Source organism: Pelophylax lessonae (assembly GCF_965119305.1).
Source record: "Pelophylax lessonae genome assembly, chromosome: 6".
NCBI classification, from domain to species: domain Eukaryota; kingdom Metazoa; phylum Chordata; class Amphibia; order Anura; family Ranidae; genus Pelophylax; species Pelophylax lessonae.
In genome coordinates this window covers 166,363,290-166,391,200 of record NC_138773.1, presented here as the reverse complement: position 1 = coordinate 166,391,200, position 27,911 = coordinate 166,363,290, and the positions used below count along the sequence as shown (strand labels likewise).

The 27,911-nt window shown below is 45.4% G+C and overlaps 1 protein-coding gene across 1 annotated transcript in view; it reads right to left on the bottom strand.

Annotated features, from left to right (window-relative positions):
- GTF3C1 (general transcription factor IIIC subunit 1) overlaps nt 1–27,911 on the bottom strand; it is a 360,695-nt gene that overhangs the window by 11,027 nt on the left and 321,757 nt on the right. The window contains exon 34 of the mRNA XM_082260707.1: nt 11,178–11,517. Coding sequence (XP_082116833.1) covers nt 11,178–11,517 — 340 coding nt within the window. The remainder of the gene's footprint in view (nt 1–11,177; nt 11,518–27,911) is intronic.

The window sequence follows — 27,911 nt, the reverse complement described above, 5'->3', positions numbered from 1 at the left end:
ACCAGAGATTCCGCTCTCTTGTCCACAGGGTCTTTAAAAGACAGGGAATCCTCAACCGGAAGAAGCGTGGCTTTATTCAATCTGAAAACCTGAGAATCCACCACCGGTGGAACTTTCAGTTTCATAAAAAGGGGCTCTTCACGGAGGGCCTCCTGACGAAACGCTTAGGTAAGCCAACCATGTATCTGGGATCCCCACTGACTTGCGACAATCTCGTTAAAATAGGCAGGAAAAGGGAACACCCTAGTCACCTTGGATGGTCTGTGGGTACCAAATTGTACCGGCGCAGCTGACGCAGCATTAGCGGTGTCCTCCAATTTTAAAGTTTCCCGCACCGATACAATCAGTACCTCCACAATCGCCTTTTCATGAGTGGAAGAGGATTCACTTTCAGAGCACTCAGGGTGCAGCCAAATCAACCCTTTAGAATCTGAGGAGGCAGAGGATATAGGTGAAGGTGGGGGGCACTTCCTGCTAGGCCGCTTTTGAAGGGCCATATCAACTTTGGACACTAGGGACTGCAGGACCGCTGTCATGGCCGCCAGGGCAGAATGAGACCCAGAGGGTTCCGCAGGTTCTGAGAGTGGGTTAGGTGACGACACATGCTCCAGGTACTCCATTGTTAACCCGGGGACCGCCCGTAATAACTGAAAAAAATTGCTACAAGAACCCCCCCCCACCGCTGCAGCAGTGGTACTACAGTTCTCAGCGCACCAGCGGCGCCAATATAGCAGAAAGAGGGAGCTGCACACTCACAGGGGCTCATCACCACCGACTTAAGGAAGGACACAGAGTGCCAAGCTGCTTGCCATGCGGCGATCAGAGAGGAAGAGGAAGCACAGTCACTGCCACTAGAGGCCCACCGCTGCATCACCTCTCCACAGGCTACAAGAAAATGGCCACTTCATTGACTTCAATGGGAAACTTTGAAAACATGGCCGCCGGACTACACAAACATGGCCACAAAGCCCAGAACAGCCATCCACAGGAAAATGGCAGCACCGCACGACACTCCGGACCCCCAACAGCCTCTCAGGTACCTGTAACTCGCCAGGGGGACCCTAACAGGGACCCCCACCATGACATTTACCACATAAAAATGTTAGTGTGAGCCGTCGCTGGTGCACTCCCTCCCCCCTCCAGTCCATCACCTCTTGACACCCCACACCTGAGAATAGCCTGACCACCCTGGGGAGGGGGGACTAAAGGGGTTAGGTGAGGGTGATTTGTGCAGAGGGACCCCCGCTAGTGAGGGGGGGCACACGTGGGAAGGAAAGACACATAGGGGGCCTACCAACCCGAGGGAAGGGCCCACGTCCACCCTGGCAATTCCCCAGAGGAGAGGGTGGAAACTACTCACCTCACCAGGGAACCGAGCAGGCACCACTCCGAGCAGTCCACCGCACCATCTTGGAATGAGGGTGCTGCAGGCCAGAGGTACGCTGCGACTCCAGTTGTGACCAGGGCTATGCGTCCTCGCGAGGTGTTTCATTCGCTGGCCAGCCCCAAACCAGTGGGGCTATGTCGCAGCCAACCTACCACGGAGCTAATGTTGGGTCGCGCTCGGTGACCAGACTGGGAAGACTGTAAGGATCTAGAATATCCAGTGCGTCGCCCAGTCCGGCAGTTGATTGTCGTTCTCTCAGGAATAGACTTGATTGAAGTTCACACAGGAACAGAAAACATTGAAAGAAAAAAAAATTGTTTAAAAAGGAAAAAATGCCAAGACCAGAGATCCCAGCAAGGATCTAGGTTCTTACTCCTGACTAGGCAGAAAAAGAACTGAAGTCCTATAGCAGGAAGTGGGAGTTTCCCCCCTAGGACTGCCCTATAGGCGTAGTCAAACTTCTTTCTGCCTAGTGTCCTGCTTCTATGGAGAGCAGCATAACCCAAGGGCTAAGAAGATATGGAGCTGTGACCGCCAATGAACGAAAGAGAAATACGGATTTTAACTTGTAAGCAACATATGTCAGAAAAAGGCTTAGGCTTCAAGGGGTTAATCTATCATAACTTTCTATCCTTCCTTCTTTCCTCAAGAGCACCCTATTCATTATTACTATGGGAGGTACATAAGGCCACCCATGGAGAATTGCTCATTTAGTTAGCAGTGTTTAATCATGTAAATATTATTTAGAAAAATGTTTTACATACTTCCCACATCCACATTTATTCACAACGTTTAACACATAAGAATTCTACTTTTACAGTGCACTACTTTCTATCTTGATGTGCATATAAATATTTTATCATACATTACATTTAACCATCATTATAATTTTTATCTCGACGATGCAATTATTAGTAAAAAAAAAAAAGAGAATCTTTTTATCTTCAATATAACCTGTCAATATATCATACCTCTTTATTCTAGGTCTTCTAGGTCTTCTCATTAGGTTACCACTAGATTTCACCTAGTTCAGTAGTTACCCCTCTCAATAAAATCGTTTACCTATCTCTCCCATTCTGCGCAAGTTGGTAGATTACCAGCCACTTCGCAAATGTTAATATATTACCAGTACTCTCTATCTACATAACCAAACTAAATGTTGTCATCTTCCCTCTTCTACCTAACTCAATAAGTGTACATATCCCACTGTGCATGAAGGGGCATATGAATATGTACCATAGATGTGTTTGCACATGATTCTCACTCTTCTTTGTAGTGCACTTAAACATTTCATACCTATCAACACGCAATAAAAAAGGACAAAAAAAAAAAAACACTTTTAAACTCCACACCTGGCCTTCACTAGGCCTATACAGGGGGCATCTAAAGTGGACTTTACCTGTGACCAATGTGATATTTACCACTTCGGGACCACCCAAAGCATATATACTACGACAGGGTGGCCCGGCTTCGCAAAATAACGTACATATGTAAGTGACTTTGTGCAGGGATTTTCGGGGGGAGCGCGCCGCTGGAGTGCCACTCCCGCTGTGTTTGGACACAGCGGGAGCCAATCAGCAGGTCCAGCGGCCGAGATGGCCGCTGAGACCTGCCGATCGTTCGGCAGACCGCTGTTCTGTCAAAGAGGAAGAGAGACATCTTCAGCTAAACTGAAACACAGATCTCTATTTTCCTCTAGTACATCCATTCCCCCCACAGTTAGAAAGCACTCCCTAGGAGCACACTTAACCCATTGATCACCCCTAGTGTTAACCCCGTCCCTGCCAGTGTCATTTATACAGTAACAGTGCATATTTTTAGAACCGATCACTATATTGGTATTAATGGTCCCCAAAAAGTGTCACTTAAGTGTCAGATTTGTCCAGCACAATGTTGTAGTCCTGCTAAAAATCTCTGGTCGCCACAATTACTAGGAAAAAACAATAAAAAATAAAAAGTCCATAAATGTATCCCATAATTTGTAGACACAATAACTTTTGCCCAAACCAATCAATATACGCTTATTAGGATTTTTTAAACCAAAAATATGTAGCAGAATACAAATTGACCTAAATTGTTGAAAAAATTAGTTTTTTACAATTTTTTTATTGGGAATGTTTTATAGCGGAAAGTAAAAAATAATGTTTTTTCTCAAAATTGTGGTTCTTATTTTGTTTATAGCACAAAAAATAAAAAACTGCAGAGGTGATCAAATACCACCAAAAGAAAGCTCTATTTGTGGGGAAAAAAAAGACATCAATTTTATTTGGGTACAGCATCATACGACCGCGCAATTGTCAGTTAAAACAACGCAGTGCCGTATCGTAAAGAATGGCCTGATCATTAAGGGGGTAAAACCGTCCGGAGCTGAAGTGATTAACCTCTTCTTACTTTAACCATTCCTACCTACATCCCTTTTATAAAGATAAAAAAAAAAAAAGTTCCCAAAAACGGGAAACACACAACCACTATTCTTATTTTCAAAGTACAGCTCCCCACCTCCGCTCCTAACTAAACAATAATTGACCAAACACTATTCCATATTAAGTCTATAATGTGGCCAAGATAGCCTGTTAAAGTGATATTACAGTCTTGGCTTTCAAGTTTAAAATTACATCCTTTTAAATTAGTCCATTTATGATTTTTTTTAATTTTTTTCCAATGCCTCATTTGGTGTATTAAAAAAATGTGTTTCATCAAGGCCACTCGCAGCCGTGAGGGATACAGCATGGCGTATGTAACATTTAGTTGCTGCAGTCTTTTTTTTTTTTAACCTTTAACCTTCAGCCCTTTTCTTCTGGAGTTCTGGGATAAAATACGGAAACACTGAAATTCTAACTCTATTATACAGTATGTCCCTCTTTTCTCTTGCCTTCTGGAGTATAGTATCCTCGTCTTTATAATAAGCATTTCACAAGAAATGGCCTAGGCTGCCCCCCTGGTAGTGGTACTTAATAAGGCACTCTATGCTCTCTTTCTATTGCAAAAAAAATAGGAAAAAGATTCTCTTTCAAAAGTCTCAAGGAGTCATTTCTCTACAAATCCTACAGGGTTAGAGCTCTCACATTGTTCAGAAAATCCCAAAATTCTCACATTGTTTTTAAGCAATCTGTTCTCCATATACTCAATTATAGAAGTATATACATTAACTTTTTCACGGATTGCTTTCAATTTCTGTTTGAATGGGTTCAAATTATCTTACATCAAACTCATCCCCTCTTCTAAAGCTGTACAGTAGTCTGTTCACTCTCTGTAAATCAGGTCTCTAAAAGGTCATCTCCGCTCTTATACCTTTAAGCTGGTCAAACATTTCAAGAGAGGATTTACAGGAATTCACAGCTTGCAGTACTTGATTTAAAGAGGGTTCTTCCCCAGCCAAAGCACCAGCTTCAGAGGATAACATTGGGGTTTCCATCTCTACTGTTATGTTGGTTCCCATGGCAGTCCACTGCTACCCCTGGCTTTTCCTTGCTGGCGAGACCCCTATCTAGGTTTTAGCCTGTGAGAATGTAGTTTGACCCCCTTTTGCTGGTGCATATCTTTCCAGCTTAGTTGCTGCTTGGCTTCCTTTATTCTTTGATGTGAGTTTACACCCACCTGGCGCACTGCCTCCTCCTCCTTTTTTCTTATCATGTCACCTACAACCATTGCACGTGTCCCAGCTAACTAGCAAGGTGTCCAAGTCCCCAGGGTATCTGTTTACAAGGGGGTCTGTTAATCCACCCAGAAGTTAGTCGTCTGGTCCCCCCTGGTCTGTCCTCACCTCCTCTCCTCAGAGCAGCCACAGATCACCCTGGCTGCACTGCTTACAAGGGGTTAATTATTTGGCTCTTAGGTTTTCTTTTGGCTTTCTCTTAGCAAGCAAGCCTCTCACACTGCCGCTGTGGCTGCCAGTGAGCCTGATGTCTCAGCGGGAGCCTCTCACACTGCTGCTGCAGCTTCCGACAGCGGGAGAACCAACAACCCCGCATCCAATCACCGCATGACCGCCAACACAGCTCAGCCAGGTGGCTCTCTCTCCTCGCAGCCAGCTTCCCATGCCACTGCCAGGGCCACACACATGATATCAGGAGCAGGAGAGTAGCTGCATATGTCCTCTCACTTCCTCACCCGGCCAAGCCCTGACCAGCGGTGTTTAATTAGAAAGAGAAGGATAAAAATTTAATTTCCCTAAATCTCAGCCTAGAAGCAGAATTCAAAAGTGGTCCTTTCTGTTAAAGTAAAATTCTTCTCAATGACGGAAAAAAACAATTATGTTGGGCAAGAAGAAATTTTTACATGCAGGCTAGTAAACCAGGCTCTATGCTGGCAAATCTACTAATTACAGCTCTGGAGGAATAAACCAAAAAATCTCTACCTGGCCAATGATACAAACATGGCTTAGGCTTTATGTACACTAGCAGTTTCTATACTTGAGTTTATGAGCTTAGGCAAAAGAAGGCCAAAAACTCCTAAACTCAACTCCATAAAAGCCTGTGTGTCAATGTACACATAGGCTTTTAGTAACGTTTAGAAGCTGCTGCGGTTAGGGAAGGTTCAACCTCCTTCTGAACGTGGAAGAATCGCATTGAGGAAAGTAATGTTTTGACTTCCAGCCACAGCAAAATGCAAAACCACAGCAAAATCGTGCCTCTTTTTTGGCGTTTAAATGTAGGCAGGGTGTTCATGAAGCCTAGCCCTTCTAACAATGCAGAGAAATTCAGATCCATCATGAAAAAAGGTAAAAAATGTCTCCTTTTTACTTTTCAACTTACCATGACAGATTAAGCTCTTTCAAGATTTTTTTATTCATCACTCTGACACATATAGTTACATAGTTAGTCAGGTTGAAAAAAGACACAATCCATCTGGCTCAACCAATAAAAAACAGTAAAGAAAAACCAACCATACAATCCCATATACACAATCCTATACCTGCAGTTGATCCAGAGGAAGGCGAAAAACCCCAGCAAAGCATGATCCAATTTGCTACAGCAGGGGAAAAAAATTGCTTCCTGATCCCCCGAGAGGCAATCGGATATTCCCTGCATCAATTTATCTATAAATACCAGTACCAGTTTATATTATGTACACCTAGGAAAGAATCCAGGCCTTCTTTAATGCAATCTAGTGAGCTAGCCAGAATCACCACTGGAGGGAATCTATTCCACATTTTCACAGCTCTTACGGTAAAGAAACCGTAACCTATTTGGAGACTAAATCGGTTTTCCTCTAGACATAAAGAGTGCCCCCTTGTCCTCTGTGTTGACCTCAAAGTGAATAACTCAACACCAAGTTCACTACATGACACCTTATGTATTTATACATGTTGATCATATCCTCCCCCTTAATCTCCTCTTCTCAGGAGAGAATAAATTTAGTTCCTCTAATCTTTCCTCATAGCTGAGCTCCTCCATGCCTTTTTTTTATCAGTTTGGTTGCCCTTCCCTGCACTTTCTCCAGTTTACCAATATCCTTTTTGAGAACTGGTGCCAAAAATTGAACTGCATATTCCAGATGAGGTCTTACTAATTTGTACAGGGGCAAAATGCTATCTCTCTCTCTGGAGTCCATGCCTCTGTTAATACAAGAAAGGACTTTGCTTGCTTTGGAAACCGCAGCTTGGCATTGCATGCTATTATTAGGCTCAGGATCTACCAGAACACCCAGATCCTGCTCCGCTATGGATTCCCCCAGTTCTACCCCTCTAGTATGTATGATGCATGCATATTCTTAGCCCCCAAGTGCATAACTTTACATTTATCAACATTAAACCTCATTTACCACATAGTTACTAATAAAACAGTGCATTGAGGTCGGCATGCAAGATGAAGACATCCTGTAAGGAAGTTATTCCACTGTAAAGCTTGGCGTCATCTGCAAATACTGAAATGGTACTTTTAATCCCAAACCCTATATAATTTATTATTTATATTAAAAAGTAAGGGTCCCCAACATTGAACCTTGGGGTTCACCAGTGATAACCTTAGACCATTCAGAGTAAGAATCATTACCCACTAGTCTCTGAATTCTATCTTTAAGCCAATTTTCTATCCATTTACAAACTGATCTTTCCAAGCCTGTAGACTTTACCTTACACATTAGTCGTGTGTGGGGAACTACGTCAAACACTTTTGCAAAATCCAAGTATACTAAATCCACAGCCGCCCCTATGTCCAAGGTTTTACTTACCTCCTCATAAAAAGAAATCAGGTTTGTTTGACAACTTCTGTCTTTCATCAATCCATGCTGTCTGTTGCTTAAAATAATTTTTTCCAGCAAGAACTCATCTATGTGGTCTTTTATTAAACTCTCCATTATCTTCCCGACTATAGAGGTTAAACTAACAGGTCTAAAGTTATTGGCAAAGCCTTTGATCCCTTTTTTAATATAAGCACCACATTGGGCCTACGCCAATCCAGTGGTACTATTTCAGTCCTTAACGAGTCCCTAAAAATTAGAAAAAAAGGCTTTGAAATTACAGCGCTCAATTCTTTTAGGATGCGTGGGTGGATGCCATCTGGTCCAGGTGCTTTATCCACCTTATTCTTATTCTTATCCACTTTATTCTAAATATTTCTGGACCATATCACTTTTGAGCCATTGTGGATCATTTGGGGCTGTGTCAATACCATCCTCATTATGGTTATGAGCTCCCCCATGTATTCCAGATGCCTGGGTTTGGGCTTGACACAAGCAATGGTAGATTAAAACAGAAGAAGAAATAACACCATCTGAAATCCTAGTCACTATTACATTTCTAAAACAGAACTCCTGACATATGTGGGTATTCAGCCTCATCTTAAAGTGCTCTCAAAAATCTTGGCTTTCCACCTCGCAAATCTCCACAATTATCTTTCCTTCAATTCAGACCATCATCCCTCCTCTCTATCAGTAGATCTGGTAATGAAAACAAAGCTGGGCAAGGATCCCTTAGTGCCCCATAAATACACACCATTTTCACTACTAAATGTATGTAGACATTTAGCAATTATCCATAATTCTTGTCCCCAGACACAATTCCTTTCTGGATACCTTGATCCACAAAGATCAGATGGGCTTTGTCCTACACAACCCAAATGTCCACCACCACAGGGTTATTTTCTTCATACATTTATTGCATCAACAAAACATGCGGCTTCCTATTAGTACTTGACATTCACAAGACATTTGATGACCTAGCATTGGACTACATGTGCGCTTTACAAAAATGGATCTTTCAAACCAATCTTTTCACTTGGCTGAAATTATTAGATTTCCAACCTTCAGCAAAGGTACAATACCTCAACTACTTTTCAGACCAGTTCCCAATTGAAAGTAGATGTCCTCTTTCCCACATCCTAGTCATTCTTACCCCATATCATCTCATCAGATCTAACAAAGACATACATGGCATGGACTTGAGAAACAAAATATACAAAAAAAGAAAGGCCTATTCACAGATGACCCACTCATGACCTTGACCAAGCCGACTAATAGTCTCCCTATTTTACTCTACTCTCCAGAGATTCTCCAGAATATCCTGCTTAACAAAAATCATCTGCCCTTGATACAAGGTATAACCCTATCCGACAAAATGATGCAAACGCTCAAGCAGAAATTAAACTTTAAATGGTCTCAATACCACATTGAGTATCTGGGTTTATATCTGACCTATTCCTACCAAAACACTATATTCAGTGAATTACATTTTCATGTTGTACTTTTTGAAAAATCTACAATCTTTTTGGTCCCAGCATAATATCTCCTGGCTTGGGAAAACAAATGCAATAAAAATGAACATACTACCAAAGCTCCTATACCTATTCTGTCTTCTACCTATCCCCAAAGGGACTTGGGGTTCCCAACTTACACATTTTAAAATAGCAAAATTAACCCCCACTGATATTTGTTGACCCTCAAGGGTGCCCCCCCCCCCCTCACCTCTGACCACCCAAGGCTTTCCCTGGCTCAACTGAGGCTCAAAAGTCGATGATCTCCTTAATTCAGCATAACCGCACTATTTAGGGCAATAATAAATACTACAGCAAACTTATTTCATCACATTTACGAATATTGCACTTTTGAACTACTCACTATTACCACCTGGCCTGAAGTCACCTGGGGCTTTCACTTGGTTGAGATTTTGTTACTCCACATATTTATACTCTTTTTTTAATAGGGATTCTTTATACAGCGGAGCTAAAATCAGGGATAAATTCCAAGCACCCCACATTTTCAGATATATGCAGATTAAGCATTGGATCTCCTCCATAATTCCTAATAAGGACCTTACAAATATAAGGCCCAAGATGGCGATCCGTTAGTCTGTGTGAAGACACAGAAAGGGTGTAAGTGACAAAATGAGGAGAGGAAGGGAACAAAACTCAAGTCTGTAGCCCTGGAACTCCACTTACTGTACCCAAGCATCTGGAATAAAAACTGTCCATGCATCTGCAAAAGGTCAGCAGTCCCCCACTCTGAAAATGAGGACAAACCTTTATGTGGAGGGAAGGCTTGCTGATGGATTTGCCAAAACTTTGAATACCAAACATTGCAGGTGGATGGAGAGCCAAGCTTGGAGGGCCTTGACACTGAATTCGAGTGCATGGCGAAACTAAAGGGAATTTGTCAGGGCAAAGAGGGAGGGGCCTTTGCAGTCTGCCCCTTAGGTTTTTTTAAGTCACCAGTAGCATCCTTGATGAGATTATCAAGAGCCGGACCAAAAAGGCTTTGTCCCTCACTTGAAAGCCATGTGAACTAAATATTTTTTTATAAGGGATCTGTAGTCCAGTACTGTAGCCAAAGTTCCCTAAGCATATGCACGGACAGGAGGCACCTGTGAGATCAAGAAATCGGATCTCCCTATACCATGAATTTGGAAATGTAAAGCTACAGCCATTTGCTCTGCACATCCAATGACCACAGGGTCAACAGTAGTGGTGGTTAGATAATTATAAAGAAAATTTTACCAGTCAGGTTTTCTAAAGTAAAGTCATAGCCAGAATCCGGTGCTGTGCATGACCCATCAGCGAGAATAAAGTTCTGGAAAGGGCTTTCAGTTGCTTATTGGTTGGGTTCTTGAAGACAGGTGCATCCTCCACTGGCAAAGAAGTTGCCTTGTTATGGCAACACATGGCTGAATCCACAGTGAGAATAGACTACTTCTGAAAATAATCCTCAACTAAAAGGTTACAAGGCCAGCAAGTGCTTAGGGGGAGCAAACATCTTCTCATCCTTAGCCTATATGACCCAAAACTGTAAACTGCATTGGTATAGCATAAGCAACAGGCTGATCCTCTAGCTTCAGAAAAAGGTGTACTGCATAAATAGGAGTCGAAGCAGTCTCTTTCAACCTGGAAGTAATAACAATAGACTGCAAATCCTCAGTGGTAAGCTCATCAGTCAAGGAATCACATAACTCAGAATCACAGCCTCTGCGACAAAGGGTTCAGAAACTGTTAAGGCAGTGGGTAAACCAAATACAAAACCTGCTGGAAAGGACGTGGGAGCATGCCTATGGCTTCTGCGAACAGATTCAGCAAGCAACTGGGTAATTTTGGTAATCAAGTCACGCATGACCATGGCGAAATACCTTAATCTAAAGGGCATGGAATCCACTGAGTCAGGAACAAATCCCTCATTGAACCCAGTGCCCAAATGCCACTTCCAGAGTAGTCCCACAACATCCAGTCCAGTGGGGTCTGGTTGCAGTACAGTCATCCTGAACCTGGCTGCTGAGAATGGCATGCAAAAAAAAAAATTGCTAGTAAAATTAAACTTTAGCCTTTGTATCCCTCAATAGATGAGAAAGAAAGGTGGTTGTCCTTACCTGTATAAGTTGTCAGAAGCATTTGCAAGCTTCCAGCACTGCTTTGAACTACTGGAAATGATGGATTTTCTGCATCAGTTAGGCTCTCTGCATTTTTAAGATCTAAGTGAGCTTTCTTTCTTGGGGGTTCATAGATGCTGGAGTCACTTTCAATTTGGTCTGTGGAGATTTGTTGATCAAACGCAGGACAATCAGTGTCTTTATTAGGAAGTGTTTTGTCCTGATAAGTTGGTTCTTTTACACAATTTGCATTCAAAAGCCAGGAACTAGCATGAGTTCTTGCTACCAGCCTGACAGAGCCTCCTCCAACTTGCAGTAGTTGTCGGTTTTCTACAAGGTCCTAGAAGAAAACGCAGTATTAAAAAGGTCCAATCATCAATGTACAAACAAAGCACATTTTTGTTTAACAAAAAATAATAGATTTTCATTAAATTAAATATTTGTAAAAAAAAGACTATGAAAATATGTAAAATATGGGTTCACTGCCATTACAATTTACAGAAAGTTAACCACTTGTAGCACGATATTGGGCTATGAGCAAAAGAGAGGACCTGCCATGGGAACAAAAGGTTTTTATTGGAAGAGCCCTGGATTTTTGCCTGGGCCATAATTATTTCTGGCATGACAGTAATTTCTACAGCCAGAGAACTGGCGTGGCAATGGGCGCCAAATTTGCTCCCAGTCTGGCCAACATTTTTATGGCAGAGTGGGAGGACAAATTTGTCTTTAACATCACCAGACCCGAGCTAATATACTATCGTCGGTTTATAGATGATATTGTCTTCATCTGGGAGGGATCGGAGCAAAACCTCATGGCCTTCATGCAGCACCTGAACAGCAACCAGAACAACATAAGACTTGAGTTTAATCACAGTCAGAGTGAAATTCATTTCCTAGATGTAACAATTAAGAGGGAAGGAAATGCCCTTTCCACGAAAGTATTCTTCAAAACCACGGATAGAAACAGCTACCTCGCTATACAAAGTGGCCACCACCCCAACTGGCTTAAGAATATTCCCAGGGGGCAATTCTTACGCGTCAGGCGGAATTGCACATCTACGAATGACTATCTGGATCAGGTGGGAACCTTAAAGGAGAGGTTCGTGGCCAAGGGATACGAGGAATCTGTGTTGGACAGGGAGATTACCAACATTCTGGAAGCACCTAGGCCTTTGAGTCAGGGAGTCAGAGTTGGGGCACCAGATAATGACCCCAAACAATGGAGTTTCCTCTCTGACTTTTCTAATGACTATAGGAAGGTAGAAGCCATATTTAAACAACATTGGCCGATACTGCAATTGGACAGGACCCTGGGCCCGGCCCTACCCAAGAACCCCTCTTTCATCTATCGGAGAGCCCCCAATTTTGGGGACCGTGTGGTGAGAAAGGTGATTGATCCACCTAACATCGCCTTTTTTCCAGATCTAAAAGGCTCATTTACATGTGGGAGGTGCAGAGCATGTTCTCTTACACCTAATAATCTGAGAAGACGTACATCTTTTTCTGTTCCAGCCATTGATAAAACATTTAAAATAAAATCCTTTATTACATGCGACACCACTCATGTCGTTTATGGGCTCATGTGCCCATGTAAGTTGGTGTACATAGGGAGAACCAAAAGAACTTTGAAAATTCGTGTTGGTGAACACATCACCAACATTATCAATGGCAAACGGGAACACAATGTACCAGCCCACTTTCGGCAACATCACCACCAGGACCCCAGTGAACTGTTATTCTGGGGTATTGAACGAGTCACACCCCCGTGGCGAGGGGCTAATTGGGTCAGAGAACTCTCTAAGTGCGAAACTAAGTGGATTTACCTGACCCAATCCCTCGCGCCGGTGGGTTTGAACATCGAACTTGACCTCAATTGTTTCATCAGTGACTCTTAGTCTATTATTATTATTTTTGACTGTAACTTTGAATAGATATATACCATCATCTTTACTCTATATCCAAGATTTTTCAGTTTTTAAAACCTATACCATATTGAATGGATTTCAATTATTTGATAGTGATATTTAATTCTATACACTGTTCTGAATTGATATCTGACCGTTTAATGTGCTATCTTTTAGCATTATTTTCTTTGCTATAGTATATATTTTATATATTTTACATATGAGATTTTATATTTTATTTGTCCGCATTTATTTGCTAAACTTGGAATTATGCATTTGTGTGACTTCAGTGTTTATTGCAACCTGTAACATTGGATGCTATTTAGAGTGCGCCGAGATACTATTGATTGGTTATTCACTTGTTTGAGTGACTTTCAATGGCTCTCGAGGTGATTGAAGCAGTAGGTCACTTGATTAGACTGCACGCCTATTTGGGTTGGCCCGGGGCGGGGTGTACCAATAGGATCAGACTCCTCTGGATTGATGTCTGCAGAGGTGGTGTTACAACATCGCCCGATAGGAAGTTCCCAGTCTACTTTCAACTTCCGGTATTATGAGGCGAGTTGTCCTTCCGGGTGACCTGTCTGCTTCACTATTGGATGCGACGCCGCGAGGCGAGGCATAAATAGATTGGGAGCGCTTGTCTGGCCGCGCCCCCAGTTGAAGTCAGGAAGTGACGAAACGCGTCGGGGCGTGGCCAGACGACGCACCCAATCGCGGACTACGACAGCGGAGGACTTCCGGGACTACCCGATCTGGCGTGGAGCCACATCGTAGTAGCAGTGGAGGATCCGAACCTGCCAGTACACGAGATAAGCTTTTACTACTTCTTTTACAAGTGAGTGCGATGTATGCTGTGTTGGTATTTTTTGAATAAATTCTTATCAGACATATTGCACTAGTGGGGAATGTTTTTTGTTTTCCACGCACATGGGAGCATGAGAGGAAGAGAACCACTGAACCAATCTTGGATTTAACCCTTGCTGATCTCTACTCGTGGGCATTGATTATATGCGAGGTGTGCTCACTTATGAGAGTAAGTGAGCAACGTGATCTGGTGAGTGGCCATTTCTTATTGCCCCCCTGCACTTGGTGGTGGAATACTGGTGACCCTGTTGAACTACACGAATGATTTGCGGCTTGTGAATTGTTGGAGTTTCGGATTCTCAGGGGATGGATGTTTTGATACACCAACAGTGAATGACTACATAGGACTATTCTCCATATGCTGGGAGGAGTTCAACACTTACCAGAGTGACATCTTGGGGGACTCTTTATGGTTTACTCTAGAGTCTTATTTTAGAGTCTTTTTAACACTGTTTCAAGCGCTACTATTATTCTTTATTTATTTTCACCAAATATACTGCTTATTTGTTTAAGTAGCTGCTACATTGGTTTTAACTTTTACCAGTCGATGTGCTGGTGCTTCCTCGAGCGCGGAGACTAATTCACAGTATAGGCGTAAGACTGAGGAATTTGTTTACATATTAAAGCACATTTTTGTTTAACAAAAAATAATAGATTTTCATTAAATTAAATATTTGTAAAAAAAAGACTATGAAAATATGTAAAATATGGGTTCACTGCCATTACAATTTACAGAAAGTTAACCACTTGTAGCACGATATTTGTGACTATAGAAATATATATATGAAAGAGGTTGTGATATTTGTGCATGTTTTTATGTATAAATGTATATTTACAGGAAGAAATAAACTAAAAATAAGATTTTTGTAAGATTTTACATCTTTTTCTCTGATGTCCATCGACAGACGAAGCCTCATCTCCATGAGCTGAGTGGGTTATGCTGCCACCTGCAGGAGTAGTCTAGGCAGTACGTTAGTACAAAACATTTAAAATGTACACGCCCACGGGGCTGTCCCTCCAGGCATAACCCCCACTGCCACAGTCCAGCACATCAATTTAGTTGCAAGCAGTGAAGGCAAAGAAACCATCCCCATACAGAGGGGCGGGTGCTGCGTCTGTCGATGGACATCAGAGAAAAAGATTTTACGGTAAGATCTTACAAAAATCATATTTTCTCTATCACCCATTGACAGACACAGCCTCATCTCCATGAGCTGAGTGGGACGTCCCAAAGCAGTATAGGCATGAGGGGTGGGAAAAACGCAACCAGACAGTAACGTCAACTCAAAGAGGCTAAACCTAGCAAACCGGGCAACATGGAGCTCAACCAAACAACAGGAGCTCACCCAGGTAAAAGACCCCTAAGAGAATAACAAAAAAATTCTCTTATGAAACAGCAGCCTGCAAAACCTTGGGGCCAAAAGAGGCATCCGAAGATTCCAACAATTCCCCCTTGTACAATTTTGTAAAGGTGTGTACAGACGACCAAGTCGCTGCCTTACAAACTTGTGCCACAGAGGCCTGATGGCAAAAAGCCCAAAAGGCACTCAACGCTCTAGTAGAATGCGCCTTCACAGGGAAAGGAGGAACCTGACCCCTGACTGAATAAGCCTGAACGACTGTCTGCCTGAGCCATCTCGAAATGGTAGCAGCGGACGCAGCCAAACCTTTGCGAGGACTGTCCGGAAGGACAAAGAGAGAGTCTGACATCCTGAAGGACTCAGTAACCATCAGATAAACCCTTATCGCCCGCACCACATCCAGAGAGTGCAAGGCAACTTCTTTGGGATGTTTAGGCTTAGGACATAAGGAAGGCAACACAGTGTCTTCATTCAGGTGAAAATCCGACACCACCTTAGGAAGAAAAGATGGATTAGGCCGGAGGACCACATTATCCCTGTGGACCACCAAATAAGGTGAACAACAGGACAGCGCCACCAACTGCAGAAGTGATAGTCACTAGGAAGGCAACCTTCCGTGACAAAGAAAGCAGAGAAATCTCCGTAATATTCTCAAAAGTAGGCTTCTGAAGAACAGACAAAACCAGATTAAGATCCCATGGTGGTAACGGGGGATCTCCACGGAGGAGCCAGATGACGCACCCCCTGAATGAAAGTGCGAATCAAACTATTAGTAGCCAAATGACATTGGAAGTAAATAGCCAAGGCTGACACCTGGCCCTTTATAGTGCCAAACAACAAGCACTGATCAACCCCTTTTTGTAAGAAGGCCAAACCCCTAGCTATAGAGAACAAGCGAGGGTGCAGCTGCAGCGATTCACACCATGAAATGTACTATTTCCACGTACAACGATAGATCTTCCTAGGTGTCAACTTCCTGGCCTTCAAAAGGGTAGGAACCACCGAATCAGAGAGACCTCTATCCTTCAACACCTTGCTTTCAACAGCCAAGCCAGCTACCGTAAAGCAGGATGGAAGATCGGTCCTTGAGATAGCAGATCTTCCCACAGAGGAAGACGCCATGGAGGATCCACAACCATTTTTACCAGTTTTGCGTACCAGGACCGCCGAGGCCAGTCTGGTGCCACTAGAATGACTGGAACGCCTTCCATTGCCACCCAGCGAAGAAACCTCTACAGGAGAACGAGCAGAGGGAAGGCATAGATCAGGCGATACTGACTCCAAGGAGTCCTGAGATCTGGCCACAAAACGCTTAACCTTCCTGTTGAGGCGAGACGCAAAACGGATCCACCTCTGGAGTCCCCCACCGGGCATACAGGAGACGAAATGCCTCCGGATGAAGGGACCACTCCACTTGATCCAACACCTGACGGCTCAGGTAATCTGCCTGCCAATTCTCCACACCTGGGATGTGAACTGCGGAAAGAGCCGAAACATTGTGTTCCATCCACACTAGAATCTTGGCCACCTCCTTGGTTGCCAGGGCACTCTTGGTGCCCCCCTGATGATTGATGTAAGCCACGGCTGTGGCATTGTCTGTCTGAACCCGAATCGGAGAGCCGCGTAGCCAACTCATCCAGTGAAGCAAGCAGAGCTTGATCGCTATCAGCTCCAGAATATTGATCGGCAAGGAAGACTCTTCCGTCATCCAAGTCCCCTGGGCACAGAGCTTCCCCAGCACTCCACCCCAGCCTGACAGGCTGGCGTCCGTGGTGACTACTGTCCAAAACACCAGCAGGAAGGACTTGCCCTGGCACAGGACAGGTGACTGGAGCCACCAAGAGCCGACTTCGTGAGATGGCTCAACCGAATCTTCAGGTGCAATGACCGAGGATCCCTGTTTCATTTTGTCAGAATCTCTTTCTGCAACTGTCTCGTGTGAGACGGAGCAAACGGGACCGCTTCAAAAGGTCAAGACTATTAGACCAAGGGCCCTCGTGCAGGCCCGAAAGGACTCATCCGTCTCCACCAGCAACCGGACCACCCTTTGCAACTTCTGAAGCTTGTTTAAAGGAAGGAATGCCCTCGCCAGAACAGAATCGAGGATCAGCCCCAGATAAGTGACCCACACGGACGTCGTCAGGGCAGATTTTTTTAAATTGATCGTCCACTCGAAGTCTTGAAGAGTCTGAATGGTGATAGAGACGTTGTCCAGCAGATCCGAATGGGAGACTGCTCGCAACAGAAGATCGTCCAGATATCCCACAATGGAGATACTTTGTCAACGTAACAAGGCCAGCACAGGGGCTAGGACCTTGGTAAAAACCCTGGGAGCTGAGGCGAGACCAAAGGGTAACACCACAAATTGAAAGTGCTCCTCTGCCACCGCAAAGAGGAGGAAACGCTGATGTCTCTCAAATATGGGGACGTGGAGATAAGCATTTTTGAGATCGATGGAGGCCAGAAAATCCCCCTGATTCAATTATGCCACCACTGACCGAATGGACTCCATTCGAAAATTCTGCACCGGCACAAAACGGTTCAGAGCCTTGAGGTCCAGGATTGGACGCACCTTGCCCTCCTTTCTGGGCACCGTGAACAGGTTTGAATAGAAACCTTAAGAGTGTTCCTGCGGAGGAACCGACACAATCATCCCTTGAGCCAGGAGAACTCGCACAGCCTCCCGCAGATCCTTCAAACGCTTCGGAAACAGATAAAGATTCGACTGAAAGAACCTGTCCTCTGGCTAGGACCAGAATTCAATCTTGTGCCCGGATCAAATCAGTTTGCGAACCCACTCATCCCGAATGAAGGAAGTCCAGGGTTCCTGAAAGAAGCGCAGACGTCCCCCCAACCCTTGAGACGGATGAGGGCGCCCCTTCATGCTGAAGAGGACTTTTCAGCAGCACTGGACTGACCGGCCTTCGGCTTGCCCCAATGCTTTTTAGCTCCTCCAGAAGCTCTGAACGGCTTACCTTTTTCTTGCGCCCAGGAGGCGCGAAAAAAAAAAAAAAACGCTTATGAGCGGAAAAAGGAGGACCCCGTTAAGTATGGGGTGTCTTACCCTTGGAGGATTTCTGGAAGAGTACTCTTCCCGCCAGTCAGGCCCTTGATCAACTCATCCAATGAGTCGCCAAACGCTCTCCCAGAAAGGGGAGATCAGTTAGGGCTTTCTTAGAAGCTTGGTCAGCCGACCAGCTCTTCAACCAAACCATGCACCTTAAAACAATGCCCACGGCCGAAACCCTGGCCACCAGGGGAGCCACATCCATAGATGCATCACACAGGAACACCAGAGCCTGGACCACCTGGTCAAACAGTTCCAGCTGTTCAGAGGAACAGTCTTGGGGGTCCAAAGACTCCCGCAAACCCCTAATCCATTCTGTCACCGTCTGTGAGACTAACACAGACACAAAAACCGGTTTCAAAATGGAACCCGCCAGCACGAGAAGATGGCGGGAAAGGGATTCCACCCGTCTGTCCACTAGATCCGTAAAGACCAGGGAATCCTCCACAGGCACAAGGGTAGATTTTTTCAATCTGGACACAGGATGGTCCACTTTAGGTGGCACCCTCTAACAGTTGGAAACATTTTCAGAGGGTACCGGCGTTTAAATCGTTTTGGCATCATTAACACGTGTTTAACGTGCCACCATTGGTCATTCACAATATCATAAAAAGTGTCGGGGCAAGGGAAAACCCTGTCAGTCTTTAGAGACTTCTGGGAGCCAAAAGCCACCCGCGTCCCTGCCGCCGTGGACTCATCAGCCAATTTTAAAGTATCCTGTACTGAAATAATCAGGGCTTTCACCAAAGCGCGGTCCTCTTCACCATCTGATTGCGAGGACAGCGACCCCTCAGGTAGGGGAGCGTTTGGGGTGACCACATCAGTCTCATTCCGAGGACACCTGCATAGATGAAGAAGGCAGTGGCCAACTTTAGTGACCAGGCTTTCCAGGGCTGCTGAAATCGCAGCCAGCGACTGCGATACGGACTGTCCGGGAGTCGCACAGAGTAGGTCTGAGGGTGATTGCACAGTTTGGGACTCCATATTGCAAGTAGCAAAAAATGGAGTACTGTCTTCTTAAGAGCGCCGATCGGGGCACCCACCATCGATCGCAGTGGTCTGCAGGGAACCCCTTTAAACTAAGCTGACAGCAGAATGTACCACCTTCGACAAACCGTCCTCCTAAATTCTTCCAGCAGCATGGAGAGAAGACAGGAAGTGACCTCGGCTAGCAGCAAGAAACAAAAATACAGGAAGTAATTGTGCCTGAGGAAGGTCACGCTGCTCAGCATAGCACAGGGGCTACACAAAGATGGATGCCCATACATATCAATAGGAAGCTTCAGGGAAAATGGCTATCCCATAGAAATCTATGTGTAAAAATTCACATTGCCCACACTAAGATGGCGGCGCCCACGGCGGCCGGGAACCGACGCATGAAAGCCTCAGGAACCACAACAGGGACCAGCAAGCCCAAGGTACCATGTCAGCCTCCCCACAGGGCACCAGGCGCTCCAAACACACAGCCACCGCAGGAACAGGGAAGGGGGAGGGTAGGACACACAGACTGGCCAGGCCAGGGGGATCTCTTGGGAGGCACAAATCCTATTATCCCAGAAGAGGGCCCACATCCCCCCCAAGGTCAGCGGGGGCAAGGGATATTTACTCACCATGGACCAGGTGGGCTCCAAAGTGGGGGTGCTGCCAGCTGAGGGGTACGCTGCGACTCAGGGTGTTCCAGGTTGTCGCATCCCAGCGAGGCATCCGATCGCAGGCTCACCCCCATCCGGAAAAGGGGCACCATCATGGCTAGGCCTAGGTCGGCCCTGTAACCTGCTCATGCTCGTAGGCCAGACTGGGGGGACCATAAGAATCTAGATTATCCAGTGCGAAGCCCCAGCCAGCATCGTTGCTTATAGATAACCAGGAAAATTCTTCCCTGAACACTAGCTAGCAAGTGAGAAAAGAGAAATAAAAAGAAATGTTCTGAAAAGAATAAAAAACTGAGACCGGAGTCTCAGCAGGAAACCTAGGTCCTACTCTTTCTCTAGGCAGAAAAAACTGATGTGCTGGGCTGTGGCAGTGGGGGTTATACCTAAAGGGACAGCCCCATGGGTGTGTACATGTTAAAAGTTTTGTACTAACGTACTGCCTAGACTACTCCTGCAGGTGGCAGCATAACCTACTCAGCTCATGGAGATGAGGCTGCGTCTGTCGATGTATAGAGAAATAGATTTTAGTGCAATTTATTCCACAATAGTATACCCATAGTGTGGTGCAAATTATGCCACAATAGTATATCTATTTTTTAGAAAATAAAAAATATGGGGTTGCATAGAGTAAATAGATACCAAACATGTCAAGCCTTAAAATGGCATGCACCTGTGAAAGTGCGAAAAACCACGGTACCCAAAAAAGGGGAAGAATGGCCTGGTAACAAGTTCTCTTTATTGAGGAGGCGTGGCTTGGCACGCAACGGGAGTGGAAGCAGCATAGAGGAGATCCACACTCCAGCGGCCAATTCTGCTTCCAGCCACACAAATTCGGTAATGGGCAAACCGAACAAAGATACTCCGGGTCCTCGACCACCTAGATCGTCTTCCACTCCTGGAACCCCTAGTATTTCGGACATATTCCGCTCTCAACCCCGCGGCCAGCCTGCAACCAAGATGGTGCTGACAACACACGAAGGGGAGCACAGTGAGGACTCACTGCCTGCTTCAGAGGAGCTGATAAGAGACTATGAGCATGAATATCACCCTCTACAACTATCAGAAATGACCAAGATAGCAGCAGATATTAAATATACCTTTTCCATGGCGATCACAGAATTGAAAGCAGAGATCCTGACACTGCCTGAGAGGATCTCTGACACTGAACGGGCAGATGCCCAGAGAGACAGGGCCGTGGAGCACTTGAAGATAGTATTATCCTCACACGCTACACACCTTATCCTCATGAACAGACATTTGGAGGATTTAGACAACAGGGGCAGGGGACAGAATATAAGAATCCTGAGACATTTGAACCCTCACAGACCAAATCGACCTTTGAGGCGATTTTCAATCAACTACTCAAATGTCCCAAGGATACCGCCATTGATTTTGTCAGAGCAAACAGAGCTCTCAAGCCAAAGCCCCTTGATAAGGCCTCCCCCCCCCCCCCCCAGGGACAACGTCTGCTTCCTCCAAAGCTTCACAATCAAACAGGAGATTCTGAGCAAGCCAGAAGGAACAAACAAATCCACTTTATTGACCATGTCATTACCTTATATCAAGACCTTTCACCCATTACTTTACAAAACAGACTTGCTCTCCTCCCACTGTTAGACCAGCTAAGAGGGAGTGGGATACCTTACCGCTGGCGCTTCCCTTTCGCTCTGAATGCTACCTATAATGCGAAACCGTACTATCTGAAAATGCCAGACGAGATCACCACCTTTTGAGAGCAACTAACTATACCACTGATCGCTTTACCAGAATAGTTTAAGAAATTCCATCCCGAACCGAGCCATTACACCTCAGGCTTCCCTGACAAAACCTCCATCCTCCAAGAAACCAAAATTCTGGAAACGCACAGGACCAAATCCTAGTCGCTCCCCCTATATGACCAAAGGATCCAAATACAGAGAACACTTGAATTGAATATAATAATTTTCAGCATCCATTCTCTAACCTGGTAAATAACTTGATCATTCTTGAAGAATAACCTGGAAACTGGCCTATGGATAACTGGGTATGATTGGACCCTGTATACCCACATATACAATGTTTTATTTTTTGGGGGGGAGCCATATTATTGTTGCTTGTCATATAGAACAACAGAGACAGTTGTAGGTAGTTCAGGGATTCAAACCCCCAAATACATTGTTGCACAGCAGATTTGCTAACCACTTTTTTTTAAAGCATCTGTGATTTGGGTAGACTTCTTTCTTAAGAAAAAAAAAAATATATATATATATCTAAAAAAAAAAAAAATATATATATATATATATATATATATCTGTGTGTATATCTATATGTCTCTCTCTCTCTCTATATATATATATATATATATATATATATATATACACAGTATATATATATATATATACACACACACACAGTATATATATATATATATATATATATATATATATATATATATTTTTTTTTTTTAACCACTTAAGCCCCGGAAGATTTTACCCCCTTCCTGACCAGGGCCTATTTTGCGATTCGGCACTGCGTGACTTTAATGGACAGTTGCATGGTCGTGAAAGAGTTTTGGGTTCAGCTACGCTAAAATAGTTTGCAGTTTTTCAGAGTTTAATGTGGTTCTATATAGGAAACAACACTAATATGGCTCCCCACTCAACCAACAAATATATTATTTTCACACATATACAATTTTGTATTTTCTTGGGGGGGAGCCATATTATTGTTGCTTGTCATATAGAACAACAGAGACAGTTGTAGGTAGTTCAGGGATTTGAACCCACATATTTGAAAGCATTTGTGATGGGGGTAGGCTTCTTTCTTAAACAAACCAAAAATACTAAAAAATCATAAATATATTGTTCAAGAAAAACTATATATATATATATATATATATATATATATATATATATATATATATGTGTGTATTTTATTTTTTGGCATATATATATATATATATATATATATATATATATATATATATATATATATTATGAAAACAAAACAAAACTAAAAAAAAAAAAGTATATATATATATATATATATATATATATATACATACACACACACACACATGCAGTGGGGATCGAAAGTTTGGGCACCCCAGGTAAAAATTAGTATTAATGTGCATGAAGAAGCCAAGGAAAGATGGAAAAATCACCAAAAGGCATCAAACTACAGATTAGACATTCTTATAATATGTCAACAAAAACTGAATTTTTTAAAAATCTTACCGTAAAATTCCTTTCTCTGAGTCCTCCGACAGTCACCGCCCATTCACACAGTCTTCACTTATGGGTATTGACTTCATCTCCAAAGGAGTTTCTAGGCATAAGACTTGTAAAAGAAGAATAAATCTACATAGTCACACCCATGGGGGCTGTCCTACCAGTCCAATACCCCCTGCAATAGCCATCCCAAATCAGTTTGGTTGCAAATAGTGAAAATGTATAAAAAGACTCCAAAAAGAGGGGCGGGGGCGGCGACTGACAGAGGACTCAGAGAAAGGAATTTTACGGTAAGATTTTACAAAAATTCAGTTTTCTCTTACGTCCTCCGACAGTCGCCGCCCATTCACACAGTCTTCACTTATGGGGATGTCCCAAAGCAGTGTAAACATGAGGGGTGGGCAACGCAACCGCCAGATAGGCAACATAGTACCCACATCAGAGAAAGGAACCTTACATGTACAAGAAGGTAACCTTCTGGGTATAAAAAAACAAAGGCTCAACATGAGCAACAACCCAGGAAAACAAATAACCAAGGGGAAAATAACCCCAACAGCTAGGAACCCGTACAAAAACCAGGGTTTCCTATGGAACAGCCGCACAGAGAACTTTGCGGCCAAAGGATGCATCAGCTGATGCCAGAACATCAATTTTGTAGAATTTTGAGAAAGTGTGAGCCGACGACCAAGTCGCAGCCTTGCACACCTGGGCCACCGAGGCCCGATGCCGATAGGCCCAGGACGTACTCTTCGCCCTGGAAGAGTACGCCTTGACAGGGAAGGGGGGAACCCGTTCCCGCAATGAATAGGCCTGTACAATGGTCTGTCTGATCCATTTGGCAATGGTTGCTGCAGACGCAGCCATACCCTTCCGAGGTCCCTCAGGAAGGACAAATAGAGAATCCGATTTTCGAAAGGATTCAGTCGATGACAGGTAAACCCTGATCGCCCAGACAACATCCAAGGAATGTAAGGCGCTGGTCCACACCAGTCTGGAGGAAAGCCAACACCCTCGACACCGAGTAGGAATGAGGAGAGAAACCCCTGGACTCACACCAGGCAAAATAAGCTTTCCATGTACGGTAATAAATCTTACCAGAAGAGGCTTTTCTAGCCTTGATCAAAGTAGGAATGACCTCTGAGGAGAGACCCCTGTCTCTCAGGACCTGGCTTTCAACAGCCAGGCCATTAAAGCCAGCGACTGTAAAGCAGGATGGAAGATCGGTCCCTGAGACAGTAGATCTTCTCGCATTGGCAGCCGCCACGGAGGCTCTACGGCCAGGTGAACGATGTCCGCATACCAAGACCGGCGAGGCCAGTCCGGCGCTACCAGAATCACCAGTGATTGTTCCGAGGCCAATCTGCGAAGGAACCTGGACAACAGCTGAATCGGAGGAAAGGCATATATCAGTTGATACTGATGCCAAGGCACCACCAGCGCATCCGAGGCGTCTGCCAGAGGATCGCGTGTTCTTGCCACGAACCTTTCCACCTTGTGGTTCAGCCGAGACGCGAACAGATCCACATCCGGGGATCTTCACTTCGCACACATCATTTGAAACACCTCAGGGTGTAGGGACCATTCCCCCCGGTCCAGGGTCTGGCGGCTCAGATAGTTGGCCTGCCAATTCTCCACACCCGGAATGTGAACTGCCGATAACGCCGGGACATGAGTCTCGGCCCAAGACAAAATACCGGTCACCTCCTGGGCCGCCCAGGCACTCCTGGTGCCCCCTTGGTGGTTGATGTAAGCCACCGCAGTGGCATTGTCCGTCTGCACCTGCACAGGACGGACCTGAAGACGATCCGACCAATGGAGCAGGCACAGCCTGATTGCTCTCAATTCCAAAATGTTTATCGGAAGGGAGGATTCCTCCACCGACCACGTGCCCTGGGCAGATAGGTTGCCCAGGACGCCACCCCAGCCCGACAGGCTGGCATCCGTGGTGATCACCGTCCACAGAATTGGCCGGAAGGACTTTCCGCCCGACACAGCCGAGGACTGAAGCCACCACAATAGATCAATTTTGGTCTGGTGACTCAGACACCCTCAGGTCCAAGGACTGAGGTAGTCTGTCCCACCTGGGGAGGATCTCCGCTTGGAGAGATCGCGTGTGAAACTGTGCAAATGGTATCGCCTCGAAGGCCGACACCATCAACCCCAGGGACCGCATACAGGTCCTGAGTGATGAGGATTTGTTGTCCCTGAGGGACCTGACCTCGTTCTGCAGAGTCCGGAGCTTGTCCTCCGGCAAGAACACCTTTGCTTGAGCAGAGTCCAGAACCATTCCCAGATACAGGAGACGAACCGAAGGCGACAAGGTCGACTTCTGAATGTTGATCGTCCAACCGATCTCCTGAAGCGTCTGGACCGTAGTGGACAGATCGCAAAGCAGGTTCTGACTGGCACTCGATCTTAACAGGAGATCGTCCAGATATCCCAAGACCGCGATGCCCTGTGCCCGTAACAGGCCCAGAACAGGCGCCAACACTTTGGTAAAGACCCTTGGAGCCGAAGCGAGACGGAAAGGTAACGCCACAAACTGGTAATGATCCTCCGCGATAGCGAATCGGAGGTACCTCTGATGACCCTCGAAAATGGGGATGTGCAGATACGCATCCTTCAGGTCTATGGAGGCCAGGAACTCTCCCGGATTCAGGGAGGCCACCACTGAACGGAGTGACTCCATGCAAAATTTTTGAACGCGCAAGAAGCGGTTCAGCGCTTTTAAGTCCAGAATCGGACGCACTTTGCCCTCCTTTCTGGGCACAGTGAACAGATTAGAATAGAAACCCCGAAACCTGTCCTGATGAGGCACCGGGACAATCACCCCCTGAGCGAGAAGATCCTGCACCGCCTGATGCAGGTCCTGTAACCGCCCTGGGGGTCAAATGAAGATTTGAGGGAAAGAATCTGTTCGCCGGCCATGAAAGAAATTCGATCTTGTACCCTGACCGAATGATTTCCTGAACCCACCTGTCCGTGATTCGGAGCAGCCAAGGTTGTAGGAAACCGCACAAACGTCCCCCCACCCCTGTAACGGGTGAGGGCGCCCCTTCAGGCAGAGGCGGACTGAGCCGCCGCACCGGCCTGGCCGGATTTTTGTTTGCCAAACCAGGGCTTTTTCTGGCCACCTTGTTCTGTGCCCTGAAGGCACGAAAGGACCCTTGAGTGGGTTTAAAGGACGGGCCCCGCTTACCACGGAAAAACATGCCCTAGGATTCTGGGGGAGCAGAGTGCTCTTACCCCCCGTGACTCCTTTTACCAATTCGTCCAAGGATTCCCCAAAAAGGCGAGACCCCGCATAAGGGATGTCAGCCACCGTCTTCCTGGATTTTTGGTCAGCCGACCAGCATTTTAACCAGATTAAGCGACGGTTAACCACAGCGACACTGGACAGGCGTATCGCCAAGGGGGCCTCATTCAGAGCCACATCGCACAAATACATGACCCCACGATGAATCTGCACCACCATTTCCACAGTAGTGGGGGGAGCAGAGTCGGCCACGAGTGTGCGTTTGAGCACCTTGGTCCAATCCGCCACAGCCTAAACCACCATTACAGAGGCAAAAATAGGCTTGAGCATGGAACCCCCCACCATGTAGGAATGACGGGCAAGAGACTCCAGTCTCCTATCAGTAGGATCCCTAAACACCGGGGAGTCCTCAGTGGGTAACAGTGTAGACTTGATCAACCTGGCCACCGTGTGATCCACTTGAGAAAGCACACACCAGCGCGCAGCCGTAGTAGCTGCAAAAGGTTAGAGAAGTTGAAACTTCTTAGGCACCACGAAGGTGTGTTTTAAATTATGCCATAGCTCATTCACCTAATGGTGAAACTCTGCGGGGCAAGGGAAAACCTGCGCCGTCTTGCGGGTCCTGTGTGTACCAAAAGAGGACACAACGCCCGGAGGAGTGGGCTCATCCTCCAAATGTAGTGTTTCCTTCACTGCCAGGATCAACTTATCCATAGCTGCGAATTCGGGTGACCCAGGGGGGGATTCATCCACCCCTGCAACCTCCGCCTCCCCTTCAGACTCTTGTGGGTCCTGAGAAGAGCGAGACCCCGAAAGGGCCACGCTACCCACAGCAACCATGTCACACTCAGAATCAGAAGAAAATGAAATCCTAGGCCTTTTCCTAGCAGCACGTTCAGACATCAGCACATCCATTTTTGACACCAAAGTTGCCACAATAGCAGCTAAATCAGTCTGGTTAGAGGATGCAGTGGACCCTGAATCCCCCACCAAGGCTGGCGGGAATTTGCTGTCATGGGATTCCATAATAGAAAAGAAAAGGTTTTTTTTTTAAACTGGCCCTTTAAGTGTGCTGCGGACCCCTCCCCAGCACACCGCTATAAGACTGTGATATACAGAGCCCTCGCAGGGATAAAACTGACCAGGAAGATTGCACAAGGCAGGGCAGGAAAAAGAACAGCAGGACAGAACCCCATAAAGTGTTACCAGCTTCTTCCATCGCTCCTGTGAGAAAGGAGGAAGTGATGTCATCGCTGGAGGCTGAACCAAGCTGCAGGCCAAGGGAAAATGGATGCCTATGGAAACTAATGGGAGGCTTCGGCAAGATGGCCACCAACATGTGCTCAGAACGATCGCTTTGCCACACACAAGATGGCTCCGCAAGGCGCAAAAATACACTACATAGCATGCTGCTGTAG